Source organism: Agelaius tricolor, unplaced genomic scaffold, assembly GCF_023055355.1.
Source record: "Agelaius tricolor isolate 1412-34295 unplaced genomic scaffold, bAgeTri1.0.p SCAF_17, whole genome shotgun sequence".
Taxonomy (NCBI): domain Eukaryota; kingdom Metazoa; phylum Chordata; class Aves; order Passeriformes; family Icteridae; genus Agelaius; species Agelaius tricolor.
Window position 1 is genome coordinate 12,441,382 of NW_027269277.1, and position 18,813 is coordinate 12,460,194.

General features: G+C 52.8%; 1 protein-coding gene across 1 annotated transcript in view; it reads left to right on the plus strand.

Annotated features, from left to right (window-relative positions):
* The first annotated feature begins 1,233 nt into the window (after positions 1 to 1,233).
* The window catches only part of CD99L2 (CD99 molecule like 2), a 30,971-nt gene continuing 13,391 nt past the window's right edge, over positions 1,234 to 18,813 (plus strand). Inside the window, exons 1-2 of the mRNA XM_071442513.1 lie at positions 1,234 to 1,388; positions 17,274 to 17,339. Coding sequence (XP_071298614.1) covers positions 1,331 to 1,388; positions 17,274 to 17,339 — 124 coding nt within the window. The 5' untranslated portion in view covers positions 1,234 to 1,330. The remainder of the gene's footprint in view (positions 1,389 to 17,273; positions 17,340 to 18,813) is intronic.

Sequence of the window (18,813 nt, forward strand, 5' to 3'; positions counted from 1 at the left end):
GTCAGAAATACAGCATCCCTCTCCCTGCTACCGTACCGCATCCTTCAGCCCAGGCGCTTCTACAGGACCCCCTTCCTGCCCCCCGCCCCATCATGGTCTGTTTGCCTGCTGTCTTTTCAGGTAATGTTTCCACCGAGGACAAAAAAAAAAGGGCTTTCTGGACCCAAAGTAGTCCTGACACTCGGCTGGAGCAGCCGCGAACAGCAGTGGTACCAGCTGCTATGAGGTGAAATGGGACTACGATGACCCAGACACTTCTTCAGCCTCTCAGTCCCCAGTAAAGCTTTAGGAATACCTCCTAAAAATAGGCTGCATCCTCATCCCCTTTTCTGCAGCAAAACAACCTATAAATATCGCAAAGAAGATGTTTACCCTGTTATAAACAAATTCCTACCCCCGTTCAAAAGAGCCATAGAGAAGAGGGTCCAGCAGCAGGCGCACAAGGGGTAACTTGTTTGCTTTGGCGAGAAGGCGGCTGAGGCAAATCTAACGGCACTTACAGCTACTCAAGCGCAGTTATTAACGCGACAGAGCCAACACAGCTGGGGGTGATGGCTAAAGGGTCAGTGGGAGGGGCAGACTGAACCCAGGAGAATCTTCTTGCCAAGGCAGTGAGACAGCACGGCCACTGGTCATCTCTGGGGAGCTTTCAGCCCTGGAGGTGTTCAGAGATGGCTGTGGCTGATGCAACCTGGTGTCCATGGGTCCCGCTCCGATGGGGCCTTTGGGCTGGAGACCTCCAGAGGTCGCTTCCAGCCAACAATTCCATAGCTCCGTAACCTCCACGTTAAACACTTGGCATTAACGGGTGAAACTGCAGCAGCTCCTTCCCCTGTACTTCTGTACTGTCCCCGGAGCAGGGCACAGCTCCCAGGCCGCGCCACCGCCCCGTCCCAGCGGGAACGCGCGGCCGTCCCTGCCCGGGGCTGCGGGCACACGGGGCTCCCCCGGTGCCGGGGCTGACAGCAGCAGTCCTAAGCCCTCCCTCGTTCCCTGCGCGTCCCCCATCGCTGTTTGCCGTCCGCCTCTCCCCGCTCGGGCGAGCGGATGCGGCACTGACACCGATGCGGCGGAAGGATGCGCGCCGGGGCCGCGTTTTCGGCAAAGGGCGGCAGGTGCCGGGGCTCGGCCGTGCTCCGGGGCCGCAGGCATACGGCAGACACCCCTCGGGTCTCCGCCGGACACCCCCTGCGCTGCGCGGGGCCGGGCGGGGGCGCGGCCCGGCGGGGAGGGCGGGGGGCGGTGGCGCGCAGCGCCCGCCCCTCACGGCCGCGTCCCGCCCCGGCGGAGACGGGAGCCGAGCCCGCGGCAGACGCAGCCGTGCCGCGCCATGGCCGGCCGCCGCCTCCTGGGGCTGCTGCTGGCCTTCGCCGCGCTGCTGGGCGCAGGTAGGGCCGGGCCGGGCCGGGCCGGGCGCGGCGGGAGGGGGCGGCCCGGGGGAGAGGGCCCGGGGGCGCGGTGAGCTGTGCGCATGATCGCGGCACCGGGCTCGGCCCAGGAACGGCGGGACCCCCGCCCCGGCCGGGGTCACCCCGCGGGATGCTGCCCCTGAGGGATGCTGCCCGCCAGGGATGCAGGCGGTGCGGCCCCCTCGCCGTGGGGGCTTCTCGGGCTGGATGTTCCCCCCAGTAGCACGGAGCCTGCCCCGGGGGTCTCACGGGGCCGGAGGGATGCGCTCCGAGGAGAGGCCCCAGCTGGGAGGGGATCGCCTCGGGGAGGGGGCTGCACCCGTCGGGCCCCACCCTGCGCAGAGCACCCCGAGGCCGCAGCGATGGCGGGGTGCCAGCCGGTGCATCAGGGCCGGGCCGCAGACCGTCCTTGTCCCCCTCCTTCTCCCGGCCCCCACCCCTGGCTCAGCTCCCCCGCTGGCCACGGGGCCAGGCCCGCACGCAGCGCTGCCCTCAGGTGGGGCGGCTCCAGCCTGCCTTAGGTGACAGTGATAGTGCTGCTGACGGACGCATCGCGGCTGCCTTCGGGTGACAGTGTGACAGCGATGCTTAAGAAGCGCGATGCTGCAGGTATAATGCTCTGGAGCAGCCTGGGGCTCCGTTAATCCTAAACAGAGGTAGCCATGGAGTCACCGCCAAAGGAGTTGGGGTTTGTCTGTCTGCTCGCTGAGCTGTTGGATTAGAGGATTCTGTGTGTGACCCAAATTTGTCAGGCTGCTGGTTGTATTCTCACTCTTTTTTTGTCCCACTGTTATTTCTGCAGATCAGAACAGTCTAACCCAGAAATCGTTCCCAGCTAAGCAGCAACTAGGAAGGAAAAAAATAAAATACTGTTTTAAGGAGAGCAGGAAGGAAGAAATTAAAATCAGTACGAAGTTTACCACAACTCTTTGTCTCCTTAAAAAACCCCAACGGTACTTTAAAAAAGCTGTGTGTTTGAATTCAAAAGAAACGTCCTTCTAAAGATTATACAGAGGAAATATACAAGAATTATGTAAAAAGCCTCAGAAAAGTTTTTCTAAACAAGATCTGCTATTAACCAGGAGGCACCCGGCAAGCACAGACTGGTTAGAAGATAACAGCATCGAAGCAGATAGCAAACTGAAGCCCAGGGGGCTCTTGCTGTTGGAATAGATTAGGTTTTCCATGAGTCAGCCTGGAATTAGTTTGTTTGCATTTGGTACCTACCTGTTTGTGCACCTGGAATGTTAACAGTGTGGTACAGAGTTGGTTATGCTGACCAGGTTAGTGGCTGCATTTTTAATTGATGGATATCAATTTGACAGCCTGAGCTGAGACGGTGCAGAAAATCTTGATTTTGGGTTTAAAAAAAAAATCCGGTTAGTCAGTACTAAAGCTATTTGCATTTTGTGTTTTTCGCAATGTGGGTAAACAGAAATGCTGTTTTGGAGCTCTTGGGCTGCAGAGTCCAGCTCTTAAATATCCTTGGCTGTGTTTGTATCAAAATGAATTTCACTGAAACATTCATAAATCACTCCTGCCAGCGTGAGGCTTCACAGGTAATTGAACAACATTAAGTTTGTCTCCTCTCCGAAGTGTTTGAATTGCCTCTCCGTGGCAATCACTGTGCCAGGGGGAGTTCTCTCTCTTGGCTCCCGTCCCGTGCAGAGCCTTGCCGGCACGGGGCACGCCTGTGCAGCACAGCCTCTCCCCCTGGCCTCTGCTCCCTCCCCCGGGCATCCCGGCTGCGGCTCTCCCAGCGCGTGGCTGGGAGCTGCTCCTCCATCCCTCCCTCCCTCTCTCCCAGATGTGTTGGAATGGCTTTGCAGCAGCCTGAGAGAGCCTTGGGAGCCCTTCCCCAAGGGCACAGCCTCCCTGCCATCATCCTGTACCCACGGGAAGGTAACAGGTGGTGGCAAGGCAGTGGTTTCCCAGGCAGGGCATTCTCTGCCATTTCTTCAGAACAGCAGCAATAAAAATCACACTTCCGCATTGCCTCTGTTCCCCAGTGGTTGTTGGGGTTTTTTTGGCTTATTGTTCTGAAATAGCTGCTCCAGTAGTGCTGAAGGCAGGCTGTGGGCAGCCCAGTCTCTTGGAAGCTCAGAGATTTACAAACTACCCAGAACTAAGAATAACAAACAACAAAATCAGTCCCTAGCATGATTCCTGCAACTGTGGTCCACCTGCACTACTGACACAAGACTGATGTGTGTGTTGTCTGTGACTGTCCAGTAAAAGCAGGAGCAAACTTCACTTTTTAGTTGGAAAAAAATGGGTTTGGGTTTCTCTTTGATCACGTTCTAGTGCATTTCCCTTCATTGGTGGCTGTGTGCTTCAGTGCCCTGTCTGGGCTGTCAGACACAGCTGTGCCACATCTGTCAGTGCCTCCAAGCTGCCTCTGCCCACAGCCTGTCTGCCTGGGGCTGCAGTGCTGGAAACAGGCGCTGCTTGTAGGGCCCCAACCCACTGGCCAGTGCTGCTAAACTCTGCCCCATTCCCAGGGTGCTGGGGGGCAGGAGCATTAAAGTATTTTGTGACGGTGGAGAAAACCAAACACCCTGCAAAGCCTGTTGGCTGTAGCCAGAGGCAGGCATTCCCTACATGGTGCTTTAAATTCACAGACTTTTCCAGAATGTAGTTATGTTTCATGTTTATGAGTCATCCAGGGTTAACCACATGCTTCTGGAAAATGGTAAGAGTCGAGCAAGAAACTTACCAGAATAGTTGTTTTCCCCTCTCCTGTCCCCGGTCTCATAAGCCAGTACAGAAATGCATTGATGTGTTTTCTTTGAAAGCTGGCAACTTTGACATCTGAGGGCTTGTGGAGGGAGCACAAGGTTTCCTCTCACAGGCCAGGCAGAAGAGGCAGCTGCAGGTTTTGTGCTTTGCCTTTTGTAAGGAAAGGTTGAAGAAAACCTTCGCGCTCCAAGTCGCAGTAGGGGCAGTTGGGCGTGTCCTCCAAAGTTACCACCTCAGCATGACAAGCTGTGTTATCACTGTGTCCTCATAGGCAGCATCTCACAAATCACCTCTCCTCCCGAGTGTGGCTGCCAGCAGCCAGCAGCAGTCACAGTGACTGCTGGAGTGTGAGGGCAGTGGCAGACAGTGCACTTAGCTCCGTGTGGCACACATGGCCGCAGTCCCTGGGGCGGCGCCCCTGCACCTGCTCCACACCTCAGTGCCCAGCGGAGGGCACGGGCAGAGCAGAAAGGAGCCATCTCTTCTCCAGATGTTTTTTTTCAGCTGTCTGGACTCTGTTTTGCAGTGGGCAGCTGTGGATGCAGCTGGCAGAAAGGGGTGCCAGTGCCAGGTGACCCTGTGTCTCTGTGCCCCATCACTTGCTAGGATCACTCACCATGGATATTCCAGAAGAGTTGCAGGGAGGAATTATTTGGAGCAGGACAGAAAAGCTGGCTTTGGCATTGTTGTAGAAACTAAAGGAGATAGCAGCATTGTATAAAACTGCTAAAATATTTCTTATAATACATTATTGTGTTATTAAAGTTATAATTACCAGGTATCAGTGGCAAGTCAAAGTAATACATTTAAAGAATAATTTTTACTTAGATAATGTCTTTAGTGTGTATGACAAAGCAGGAGAAGCCAAATTGGTTTTCTTACAAATTATCTCTCATCTTTGAACACATATGCATTAATTAAATGTGCCATGCTCAGATATTTATGTACACAACTGTGGAAATAATTAATTTCCATGGTTCTACTTGTATTTAGATTTTTTTCTTCTACCAGCCTAGTGATAAACATGCTTGGAAATTGCTGTTTAACTCTTGAGGTTTTTTTTCCCCCTCTACAAAAATGTGATTTTTTTCTTACATCTGTTGCAAGCGTTTCAGCCCTTAAAGCACATAAAACAGAAGTGTCTATTGATCTCCTGAGTTGACTAGAATAAACCTTTAAAACTACTCAGTTTAAACCCAAATTTTTTTTCTTCTTGGAGGAATATTTCCTGGAGGTTTAAGGCATTAATTTTACAATTAACTAAAGGAAAAAACTGGGGTTTTATTAGACATTGCTTCTGAAGCCACTCTAACAACAAAACATATGCTTAATAAACTATATAACACTGATGGCAAAGAGAAAAGCTTTGCAATAATTCCTTTGTAAGCTGATTGATACAATTCACAATCAGGGGAAGTGCTCAAATAGAGGAAAGCAGGAGAAGACGAACGTGGCACATCAAAATGTAGAACATGAAAGGACTTTGAAAGGGAAACTTCAAAGTTAGGGATCCAGATGCTGGAATCACTAGCTGTGATTTAGGATGTGAGCACAGGAACGTGACTGCTGAGGGAACAATGTTTTTGAGAAGGAAACAGAGTCCTGATACAAGGCATGGCACAGAGAGAGGTGAGTGCTGCCTCTGCACTCACAGGAATTTCAGTGGAGCTGCTCAGGGTCAGTTTTGGGTTTGATCTTCTGAGAGCTCAGCCTGCTGCAGTGATGGGGGTGAAGTTAATGCTAATACATATTTATGAAACTGCCTTGCAGTCACTCCAAAATCCTTTTCCTTTGCTTTTCAGTCTTGTCTAGGAAAACCAGAAACTTATTATGGGAGGAGAACTGGGGCCACAGGCAGAAAGCTGATGTGTGAGCTCTGTTCCCCAGCCACAGGAGCAGCACCTCCAGGGAAGGAGATGGCCAGGTTGCTGTAGGGTCTGGTGCAGTCACCACATACACGTGTGGAAAAGCCAAAGCAAGTGAAACCAGAGGCATTGGCAAGATTTTGGAGATGGTGGCTCAGACAGGGAGGAGGGACACTGAGAACAGCATCATTCTGCTGTTGGAAGGCTCTGTAGGTTGGTACAGGGTTGTCTCCAGCAAACAAGGTGCTGGGGAAAGAGAGCTGCACAGAATTTTCCTTGCCCTTTGAAATGCTCTCTTTGTCTGTGCACAGAAAAATCTGGGTAAAAAGAACTTGTCAAAGTTGGAATAATCTTACTGAAATCCTGCTTCAGAAGGACATGCTCCAGGTTGTGTGTTCAGGGGTAACTGCAGCTCTGGCTCTGGGAGAGTAGAAGGCAAAAGCTAAACAAGCAGAAGAGATTTCCAGCCCCAGATGTGGATGGCAAAAGAGGTGCTTGTGCTGCAGAACAGATGTTAGATAGCTGATGAGATTTTGAACAGCACATTAGTCTGTGTCCCTAAAGCTTTGTCTGCTGGCAAAAGTGTCCTTGTAGGGGTAGGAGCTTGGGGAATGTCTCTATCTTAAATATCTTATCTCTGTATGATCTTTCTGTAGGGTGAACTTGAGCAGCTTGGTAGAACATGGCTGTGGTGACCAGACACCTCCATTCAGGTGTTCCTGCTACTGCAGGACTTGGGTCATCTATCCAGACAGCAAAATCTGAGTGAAAATAATGCCAGGCTAATGTAGACTCAGAGTAAAAACCTCCCAGGTCCCCTCCTGCCATCTGGTACACAGCCTTCCTCGTGGAGCTTTGCTGAGTGTCCACCACAGAGCCTGGAGAGGGAGATTTCCCAGAACTGGTGCAATTTCACCCCGGCACATTTTCTCACCCTGGGAGTTCTTTTGGCCAGAGAATCACAGAATCAATTAGGTCAGAAAAGTCCTGTGAGGTCCTTGAGTCCAACCTGTGACCAAAGACCACCATGTCAACCACACAATGACACTGAGTGCCACGGCCAGTCTCTTAAACATCTCCAGGGACAGTGCCTCCACCATCTCCTTGGACACTCCATTCCAGTGTTTCATCACCCTTTCAGTGACGAAATTCCTCCTAAAGTGCAACCTAAAATCACCATGCCACCTTACACCAATGCAGTGCTAGGCAGAAGAGGTTGCACCCCCCAAAATCAAACCATTCCATCCCATCCAGTGTTCTGTTTCCAGCTGCTGCCAGGCTGCTCTGAGCCCCTGCCTCGTGACCCAGCCACAGCCTGGCTTCAGCCCCAGGTGCTCCCACTGGTGTGGGTGTTCAGCCTGGCCCCACTCACCAGACCCCAGCTGCTGCTGCTGGTGCCAGCCTATCCCTTGCCCTGTGCAGAGACACTGAGCCCATGCCATGCAGTTCTGTGTAATTGTTTGAGGAAACTGGAATGTGTTATTTTCAACCAGCACTCCCCCCCACCCCAGGACAGCACTGAGCCTTGACCTCATTATGCTTTTAAAAACACCCACAGATCCTAAACATGTCTTTCACCTCATGCAGAAAATAGAGCATTTTTAAGTGAGGTTAAACATATATTTGAGAACACAGTGTATTCCTTCTTTCTTTTTTGTAATGATGGTCTTAACTGAGTGAATTATTTATACTTTCTCAGAGAAAATCTCAGAACCACAACAGCTTGCAGACAGTTGGGTTTGCAAGTGTTGGTGCTATTTCCTCTCCAAGTAGGGTCAGAGAGAGCAAGAGACCTGTTGCTGGACTTCTCTTTAAACTCACTGAGCATGGTTTTATGTTTAAATTATTTCATGCCATATTAATAGCCCAGAGTGCTCTGTTTATACAGCACCTGGTCCCCAGGTGATGGGGATGCAGCATGTGCTGGGCATGGGAAGCAGCAGAAGCTGGACACACACCCCAAACTCCCCTTTTCAGACTGCTCCAGACCCCTGTGTGAAAGCAAGGAGCCAAACTCACCTTATTGAAGACAAGCTGTTGGGAAAGGCTGGGGCATGTGGCACAGCTTCCCTCGCTGTGGGTGAGCCAGGAGGGGTGGTCTCACAGCTGCCGGCTGCGCGGTTAAAAACCACCACCAGCTCCTGCACCACCTGCTCAGAATTATCTCCAGCAGGTCTCTGTTCTTGCTTCCTTCTTGGAGGGTGCAGCCCCCCAGGCTGCTGTCTCCCCGTGCTGTTTCTTCCCTCGGCAGCCCCACCTGGATCAGGGATGCTCCCGGAGCACAGCGGGGGTGTGGGTGGCCCAGGGGGTGCAGACAGCGACAGCACAGGCTGGGCTCTCAGCCCTCCCCACCTGACCCGAGCATTCCCCGCTTGCACGGGAGGGGCTGTGGGGAGGAGGGGACAGCAGTGGCCAGGCGGGAGCCCCGCGGTGACGGGGCAGGCAGATGCTCTCAGCCACGGCAGCAAACTGAGCCCCCCATGCTCTCCCAGAGCCCTGCTCCATCTGTCAGCATTACCCGAGTCTTCTTCCCACTGCTGCTCTGCTTCTGATTTTAAATAGCACTGTATGACAGGAGCATCACATCCCAGGTGATGAGCCAGCATTTTTACTGTGTAATTCCCTATTTACCTACTTTTAACTACAGCACCTCCTCTTGATCTTTGTCTGATGAGTGCAATCTTTTTCCACTGGGAATCAGGTGATAAGCATTTAATCTCCTGCTTCAGTTTCTTTGGGTTCCTGCATCACTGACTTTGTCATCAGTTGTTCCTGCACTGAGTTATGAGCAAAATGCTTTTGTGCCACAATTTGTTGTCTGGTTGATGAGCAGGCATCTTTGGCAATACACAAATTCATAGCCATTACTTAATGTGTAAGTAGAAATCATATGGCTAATGTGAATGTACATTGTGATCTTTCTGGGTGGACAGCAGGCAGGAAAACATGGAAGCAGCTGTTGTGGTGTAACCCCAGCTGGCAGCTCAGCCCCACAGAGCCATTTGTCAGGATGCGGGAGAGAACTGGGAGGGTAAAAGTGAGAAAGCTGAGTGGGTTGGGATAAATGCAGTTTAACAGGTAAGGCAAAGCAAGGCACTCATTGCCCACGTGCCATGGCAGGCAGGGGCTCAGCCATCCCCAGGGCAGCAGGGCTCCATCACCTCTAACAGTGGCTTGGGAAGGCAAACACCATCACTCCAAAGGTCCCCCCTTCCTCCTCCTCCCCAGATTGCCATGCTGAGCTGGTGCCATATTATGGGATATCCCTGGGTCAGCTGGGGTCAGCTCTCCTGGCTGTGTCCCCTCCCAGCTCCTGTGGAGCCTCTTGCTGGTGGGGTGGGTGAGGAGCAGGAAAGGCCTTGGCTCTGTGTTAGTGCTGCTTGTGATAACAAAAACAGCCCTGAATTATCAACACTGCTCTCAGCACAAATCCAAACCACAGCCCCATCCCAGCTTCTGTAAAGAAAGTTGACTCTACCCCCACCCAAACCACCACATCCCCCAATTTTCAGCCCTGTACCCACAGTTATAGGAGGAAAAGGAATTTACTGTACTTTTGGACCTTCACTAGGAGTCCCAAACCAAGGGAGCTAGGGTCCATGTCTCCCACTCTCTGCCTGGAGAGGCTGGGTGAGGGTTGAGGGTGGGACACTGGGCACAGGGAGTGCCAAGGTTGCCCCTGGAGTGGCTTCTGCTCCTGCTGCCTGCCCTTGCCAGGGCTGGCTCTCAGCAGTGCTGCCCCAGACCGTGTCTGTCTGGGGACACCAGGCTGGTGCCTGCTGGGCAGTGATTGTGGCACCCCTGCATCTCCCCTCCCCTTGCTGCCAGGGCAGTAATCCAGTTCTCCAGCAGAGACCTGCCCACAGCATCTGTGGGGACAAACCCGAGCTCAGGGTGGTGACACTCTTGTTTTTTTCATCACTGAAATGTCATCTTTAACCATTCTCCATCCTGTGCAGTTGGTTTAGTGCTAATTTCCCCTTGGCCTCTTGCAAAGTGGTTGGGGTATGGAAATAAAATAATGTTGCTGTCTACATTCTTTCCCCTTTAGGTATATACCTTGTTCTTCCTTTAAAAATCCCCAAACAAACAGCAAGAAAGTGGAAAAGAAAACCAGCTCCCTTTCTTACACACCTTTAAGTTATTGAGGGTTACACCTGGGGCATTTTCCCAGAGAGATTTGCAGAGCTCCTGTGAGGTCTGGGACAGACTGAACTCTTCCTGCTCTCCCTAGTCCTTGGCTGCAGTGTCCTGGCACTTACTCCAGGCACAGAAAGTTGGGCATCACCCCATCCTCAGCACAGCTACAGAGCTGGGCTCAGGCATGCCCCAGGAGGGAAGGAACCTTAAATATATCTGCTCTAAACCTTTCAGCCTTTTGCTCCGGGTGCAATTGATTTGGGGCTCATTGAAAGCAGGTTTTGGCAGTGCTGTGGCAGAGCCCTCTGACACAAACCTCAAACAGCAGCTATCATAATAAAGTTGCTTAGAAAACATCACCTGCTCCATGCACTGAGATGGCAGAGAGCCTTGGAAACCTGGAAAGCTTTGAGTGCTCATACTGAAGAAAACTGTTCATTATCTTGTGTAGACAGAGCAGGACTACCTGGTCTGGGACCATCCTGTGATGGAAGAGCTGCTGAAACATTTGTTTCACATGGGGCCAGAGAGAGGACAGTGCTGTGGAGCCAGGGATGGGGCAGACCTGGCCATCAGCTGCCAGCCCAAGGCATTCCATGGGAAACCCCCATGCAAAGCCTTTCCTGGCTTTGGTCCTGCTGACCTTGATGGGGCTTTGCTTTCCTTTAGAGCTGTTCAGGGTTGCTGCTGGCACTGGGAGGTGTTTGTCTGTCTGTGGCAGGGACCCTCAGCTTTCAAGGGTTCCTTGCAGCCTCTGTGCTGGCAAACAGGGCAGGCTCTGTGCCAGCCAGTGACCAGATACAGCTGTTGGCAAAGACAAGTCAAGGGCGCTTCCCTCTGGGGTTTTAAATCTTGCTGTGGAGGAGTGGAAAGGCTGTGCAAGAGGGCAGCAGATGAAAAACTCCTCCCTGCTGTGTTTTTTATCTGGTCTCTGCAGAGGGACCTGCTGGCAGCTCCTGGTATGGCAGCACAGCCTGAGCCCCCAGCTGCTCCCCCGGGGCTGTGGGACATGGCAGGGTGTGCAGGCTGGTGCTGCTTCTTCAGGTGCTTTGCAGGCAAGCTGCAGGTCTGTCCTTCCACAGCAGGTGGGGAGAAGATGCCTTCAGACCTTCATGCAGCCCTCAGCATGGTGCAGGCTGGATGGGCACTGCATCCCTTGGGCATCCAGAGTGTGGCCAGGCAGGTCCCAGCAGGGCTCCCCTGCCCACCAAAGATCCCTTCTGGCCCTGCCCCACACCGTGGTGCCAGTGATGTCTGCTGGCAAGGCTGCTGCAGGCTGGTTTTGCTCAGTAGCTCTCTCCTGCTGGGTATGGAGCTTATTGGGTACCACTGCCAGATCATTTACATCATTCCTAGCAAGCCTTGAAATCAAGTTGCAGCAGACACCTGCTTCTCACACAGCTGCCCCCAGAACCACGGTGTTATTCTGTAGCTTAGAGCCCAGCTGAGGTGTGTTGTCCTGAGCTGCAGACTTCAGAGCTTCCATGGGGGCTGTGCTGCCTCTCCTGGCCTGTCCTGGGGCACTGGCTGGAGGAAAGGCAGAGCTGGGATTGTGGTGGGGCTGAGCTTCCCAGCAGGGACCTGGGGGCAGTGTGGGCACTGCATGGGTCAGGACAGCAGAGCCCTGGCTGTAGAGGAGGATTTTAGGCATTTCCTTTAATAGGTTTCAAACACAACCACCATCAGTCCCTCCACAAAGAGAAAGTCTTCATTATGCAAATGCTCATCTTAAAGCTTTATTCATGTGCTTCCTGGCAGGCTTTCCTTTAATCTCAAGAGTGAGATTGCTTGGAATTACCATACACCCTTGTTAATTGCATTAAAAAAAAAATTCAGCAGAGGTTGTTTTTGCCATAATCAAGAGTGATTTTTGATTAGTACTTCTGAAAATCAAAATGTTTCACTGAGAATAGAGAGCAAGGACAGCAGCATTCCCTCATCCCCTGCAAGGAGCAGGGGTCATCCCAGCTGGGGGAATGTGTCCCACTGCTCTTGACTGGTCGTGCCCTGGCAGGATTGCTGTGTCCCCAGCATCAGCTGTTGGTCCCACTGCTGGGGGTTGTTTCTCCCACACTTTGCTTCCCAGCACAGCCCCTCCACCCCTTGCCCTGGTGGGCTGCTGACAGCTTGTTTGTGCAGGGCAGCCAGTCTTCCCTGGCAGCAGCTGAGGAGATAAATTGGAAGTTCAAAGTCTGCTTTTTGAGGCAGAGCTACCTTGAGGAGGAGGTCTGTGCTGAGGAGGCAGCCTGGCCTCTCTGCAGGGAGCAGCGCAGCTGCACAGAAGCTGCTCTTAGGCACCTGCTTCAGCAGCAGTGCTACCAGAGACTGGCTGTGCCACCCCAGCTCTGAGGAGCACTGCTCTCCCTACACACATGGAGCTGTGCTTTGGCCTTAGCAGTCAGCAAGAATTTGGGATTCACAAGTAAATTTCCCTCCCGTTTGGCAGTGGCTGGGACCAGTGCCCAGACAGCAGTGGGGGAGTCATTAGTGATTCCAAAGCTGTGCTCTGTCCTGACTGGGATCTGCTCTGGCTGGTGGTGGTGTGGTGTCACCTGCCCCAGCAGAGGTCCCTGGGCACACTCAGTGCTGCAGCAGGGCAGACCCATGCCCGTGGGGGAGCAGCCATTTACTCCCCACAGACTTTGGGGCTGTGTCTCTGCTGAGATGGCAGAAACCCCACTGTGAGGATGCAGCCCAGAGGTCCAGCAACACAGCTCTGCTCCCAAACCCCTCCTTCCCCAGCGCCCTGCCCAGAGGTCCCAGCACAGCTGTGGGTGCCCAGCCTCAGGCCCACCCACCCACCTGTGTGTGCCATCATCATAACTTGGAGCAAAAAGATGAGGTTGGTCACTGGGGACACCCTTTTGGCTCCCACAGTACTTGCTCTGCTGCTTTCCTCCTGCTCCCCCGCCCTCTGTGGTGCTCCTGAGGTGGCTGCAGTGCCCACCCAGCCTGCACCATGGAAGTCAGGCAGTTGGAATTACTTTCTGCTGCCCTTGTCCCTGCTTTGCATTCTCCCGTAATCTCCCGGGCTGTCAATCTCGTGCTGTTGCAGCTCTCTATTCCCAGGGAAGCTAAACACACATATACTGCACAAAGAGATCCGTGGGCTGCTGCTAAAAATGGAATACACCTTGCTCTGAGTGCTGCAGACGGCCTGGCAATATCCTGGGTGTGAATTATGATACTGTAATTCAAGCTTTGTCAAACAGAGGGGCTTAATTAGAATATATATATAATTGTAAAAACTAAAAAGCTGACGAGTACAATTGTGTGTTTGAGCTGCCTGCTACAGAAAATAATGAGGAGAGAATACATTAAGGCACAAAAACCTTCTGCCTTCAAAGAGCAGCTAGCTCTGATTAAAAATACCCCCGGCAAGGCGAGGGGACTCAGCAAGAGGTGGGAGAGTCTGCAGTGCTGGCTCGGCCATAATTCTCACCCCTGTTACACAGCTTCTGCTGGACACAGCTGCAGCCTTGGGGTCCCCCCACCTCCCCATTCTGGCTTTGGGGCATTCATATTGGGTGCCCTGTGATGTCCCAGCTTGGTCTCTGTGGATTGCCAGATTAAACAAAAATATGGAAAACATACCTCATTTGCCTATCCCCCCCTCACCATAGAGCTGCAGTCCCTTGGGTGCTCCACTGCCCTTGGCTCTGGGCACACAGGGCTGGAATTGCCCCCAGTTGCCCCAGGGGATGTGTGTTTTCTCCCAGCAGCCAAAGAGCAGAGTTCTTCCAAAGACCCAGTGCAAGGGTAGGGAAAAAATTACCCAAACTAGCCTAGTCATCAGCCCTGACAAGGATCCCTTACTGCTCCAGCACTGAGCAACCAGCAAAGGGGGGTTTTGTGTACCACTGCTGTTGTGGCCCTGTAACAGGTTGTAGGTGGGGATGTCCTGTGGGGAAGGTGACATGTCAGGGCATACACAACCCTGACTGCTTCATGGGCATCATAGACAAAACTGCTGCAGCTCAGCAGCTTGTGAGTGCTGATGTGTAGGAATGGACCCCAAGCTCTCCTGAAAAGTATAAACCCTTACTGTAAAGATGCTCTGTGCTGTGCCTGAGTTCCCATCAGAAGGCCTTGGAAGCTCCACTCCTGCAGTGACTGTGGGGCAGTGTCAGGGCCCCAGGAGCAAAGGGATTGCACAGGACAGTGCAGGGAGTGGCAGTGCTGCCTCCAAAAACCTGCATGTGCACTGTGAACACACCTACCAAGAGCTAGGGGGGTTTCCAGTGTCTGGCCATGAAGTACCAGGTTTGTTACCACTTAATAACAGAGTAAAAGAATGAGGAGAGCATTCCAGTCTTATCTGTTGGAGCGAGCAGGGGAGTTTGTGTGCCTGTGACAGCAGCACTTGGTTATTGATCTATAAAAGGTCTAATACATCTCTGTAACACCCTTTGCATGAAATACAGATGTTAGCTTCAATTAACTGGCAATCTGTTCTTAATCCTTGCTAACACCTGGGGGATCTGGAAAAGGATGTTGATTTGCCAGGGCAGTGGTGGGGAAGCCCTGGGCACCAGGCTGTGCCAAGCACTGCTGCTCTGTGGGAGGGTTTTACTGGGCACTTCAGTGCATCCACAGTTTTCCCAACCCTCACTTGGGCAGCACTGCCACCTCTTCCACCAGGCAGGGAAAGCCCCCAGGATGCAGCTCCAGCCCAGGACTCTCCAGCAGGTGCTGTTTAGCTCAGCCCCATGAGGATGGAGGGCCCTGAGCACCTCTCCCCCCCTTGGGGCCAGCTGGCTCTTTGGAGGGGGGTTTTGGAAGGGGCACTCTCCTCTCATCCTGGGGAGGGTTGCCAAGGGAGCTGTCACCAAACCCAGGGGGGCTGTAAGTGCTTCTCAGCTGGCAGGTCCAGTGAGCCCCCAAAGCCAGGCAGAGGGAGCCCATTTTTTGGGATGCTGTGTCCCCTGCTGGGCCCCTGTCCCCACTGGGGGGACATCTCTGTGCAGCCCACAATCCCCAGAGCCCTCCATTAGAGTGTGTGAGCTGCACACACCCCACAGCTGCACTCCTGCACTCGGTATTTGGGCTCCTGCACTAAGGCAAAGCATGGGCAGGACACACTGACACAGGGCTCAGCATGCAGCAAGTCAGTGCCTTGATACTGATTTAATCATGGAGAGCAGAGGAAGAGGGAAGGGAGGCTCCTGGCATTCTGCTGTGAGTTGGTGCTGCCACCACGTCCCTCCTGCCAGCTCACATGGTGACAGAACATTTTCCTCCTTCGGGCTGGTAACGCTTCTCATCCCACCAGAGAGGCAACGTGGGTTTCCCCTTCTGCCTATTTTTAAGCTTGCTTTTATATAGAAAGAAACAAATGGTGGAGTCCTGTTAGTTCCTGGAAATCCAGTAAAGACTGGGGAAAGAGCTATTCTGGGGAAGGAAGACTGCACAGAATTGTCAGACTGACGAGGCTGGGGCAGTTGGCCAGCACAGTGATGAGTGTGTAGAGTCTCAGCAGGGATGTTGGTGGTTTGGCAGCCCCCAGTGCAAGCCCTGGAGCTGGGCAGGTGTTTTCCAGCACTCTGGATGGTCTTGCACATTTTTGACTTTGCTCCTTCACACTGATAGACCACTCGTTAACTCTGCAGCTTCACCCAGGCTGTCAGAGCAGGAGAGCAATGCCTGTCTAACCATGCCACTATTTCACCAGCAATAAGGCCCAGTGAGGGAGAGATTTTGGGAAGGGAGGAGAGAGGCATGGAGGGAGGCTGAGGGTGGCAGACAGAGAGAGCCCTGCTGTGCTGAGCAGGAGGCTCTTCCATGTGCCTCTCCCTGTGGATTTCACGGGGATGTTCCCTGCCTCACCTGCTGCTGGCCATTCCTCCAGGCTCACAGGGAGGTGCTGGCATCATTCAGCTCGATGAGGAACACAGTGTGGGCTGGGACACTCACTCTGCACACGCCCCCTCCAGCAGCACCTAACTCCTGCCTTTGCTGGGGGGAGAAGCCCACAGCACCTTCCCAACCCCTGCCCCTGCTCACAGATCACATCAATGCCCTCAGGGCTGCTGAGTGTGTTTCACAGGCAGCAGATGAGATGAGAGGTGATGTGTGAGTGAGTGGAACCCGAGCTGCAGCTGTTGCAGTACTTAGTGACCACTCTCAGTGAAGTTTTTCACTGAAACACTGATACCTGCTTTGTGATGGACTGGTGCCTTCCCATTGTTATTGTCCTTGTCAGTAAAGCTTTAAATTTATTCATGAAGCACGCTGGAGCTCAGGTGGCAATAGCTAAATCCATTTAGCAGTAGGAATAAGAGGAAAGCCATTTTAATGTTCTCTTGCAGTGCTGCAGTACTTAGCAAGCCCAAAGGATATTAATTACTCAGCATGCTCCGAGATGTAAAAGCATGAATTTATCAAGACAAATACATTCAGAACCAGGGTAAGTCAACAGTAATTAATGCCATGCAAAAAAGAGACGGAGAAAGGAAGGATTAGCTGGCCCTGTTGCAGGAGAACATGATGTAGCCCTGAGTTATCCCTGGGCTATGGGACTGGAGTTGTGGTGAGGCATCTCTAACAAAAAAATCTGCCTGTGCCTGTCACGTATATCCCTGGGATGGGGGTTTCATCCTGGTTCACATTTCCAAGGCGGAATGATGCAGCCTGCCTCTGAAATGCTAAGTCGTGCTTGGCAGCCAGCAACAGCTTTTTTATGCAAAGCCTTTGATGTTGGAAGGCACTTGAGAAGAAGAGGGGCATAGGGCTTTTTTGTTTGCCACTGAATTTGTCTGCACTGTCCCAATGTTTTCATGGAGTTTAGCAATCATATAATCATGAGCACAGCCAGAGATGAGTGGCAGCTCAAGAGATGAATTGGTAGGTTCTCCTTGACAAATCTAAGCATAAAATGTGTCTTTATACAACATCCATTAGGGAAGACAAATGGAAAATCCAGAGATGGCTGTTCTGCATTTAACAGTCACAGCATTTGGAGAGGGCTGATGTCTTCCTCATCACCAGTGTTGGGTCAGGCTTGGAAAAAAAACAGCAAAAAAACAAAGCAATTTGAGCAAACAAGTCCAGCCATGCCTTATTTAGAGATGGTTTACTCTGTGTGGAGTGAGTACAGCCAGTGCTGATTCTTTGTCTCCAGGTCATGGGGATGACCCAGATGACTTCAACCTAGAGGATGCCCTGCTTGACCCCGTCACCAGGAGACGTAAGTCACATTTATGCATTGCTGTAAAGAGGGGAAAACAAATAGATGTGAGTAGGTGCAATTTGTTCTTTGGGATCTGATGCAGGTGGGAGGGTGGTGGAGGATACAGCTGCCTCATCCTCACTGCCTGGGAGACACAGGGTCTGGCTTGCACAGGTGGAGCTGGGGACAGTCCTGGAGAAGCTGCCTGCTGCCCTTTGCTTGCTGGCTCCTGTGAGGAGCCACAGAGGCACAGCACACAGTGTTCTGAGGCAGCAGTGGCACTGAGCTTGCCCTTCAGGCTCCCTTGCCTGCCTCAGTAGTGCCTAGCAGCAGGCCTGGAGCCATCACGCAGTCCCTCCCCAGCTGCTGTGCCTGGCCAGGCAGGGGCACTGCTGGCTCCTGCCCTGCTGCCTCTGCAGTGTGGTGCCCAGGAAAGCTCACGGTGCCCAGGGGGACTGCTCTGCCTCTCTGGGGTTCCAGTGTAGCCCACCAAGCAAACTCAGTTCCTCAGGGGTGCCCCACTGCTGGCAAGCAGCATTCAGTATTTTGGTGTTTTACACCCCAAGGACAAAACCTAACTGCCAGCACAGCAGCTGAGGGATGGGAGGAGGCTCCTCTCCCTCCTTGGGAAATGGCACCTGCCTTACCCCAGTGCCAAGGGCTGAGCCCAAGGCCACTGTGCACCCACACACATCTCTGGCTCCATCTGCTCCCCAGCCATGGGGATGCTGTGGCAGAGCTGCAAATGCCAGCACCCAGGACCCCTCGCTGCCCAGCACTCCCCACACAGTTCATGGTGGCTGTCCCCAGACCCAGCACCTGTCAGGGCAGCAGTGGGAACTGCTCCATGAGTGATGCCAGGCTCTGGGATCAGGCAGAACATACCCACCTGTATGGAAGGGAAAGCTGTAACACTGTTTGCAACCTCTTGTGCTGTAGTCTAACAGCAGAGGGACACGTGTGCTGTGTTACTTTGGAGTTTATGTGGAATAGAGGGTGCTCTCTGCAGCTCTCCTGCATGGGATAGGCCGTGGGGTATCAGACTTGGTCACAGGGCTGATGCAGCTCATGTAGGATTTTGCAAAAGCCATTTAATGCAGCATGTGAGGAGAGCTGGCTAGAAATGACTGATGGCCACCTCAAGTGGAGGGAGGGTGGTGTCTCTGGGCTGGAGTCCCTGCAATAAGGGAGGGAAGAGGCAGCACTGTCCCCATGGCTTCCTCACGTGCTGCATCCCACTCTGGATTCATGTCAGCCCCAGAAAAAAGCAAACTGAGGTTCTGGAGTTGGGTCACATCAAACCACACCAGCACATTGGAAATGAAGCCCAGCAACACCACTCCAGTCTAATGGAAATTAATGGGAATGGAGCAGCCACAGCTCTTGCTCATAATTTATTCATATACTTGGTAATGCCAGCCACTATTAATAGGCAGTGGTTCCCATATTGCTCCCTCCCTCCCTCCCTCCCCCCTCAGTGGCTGGCTGTAGC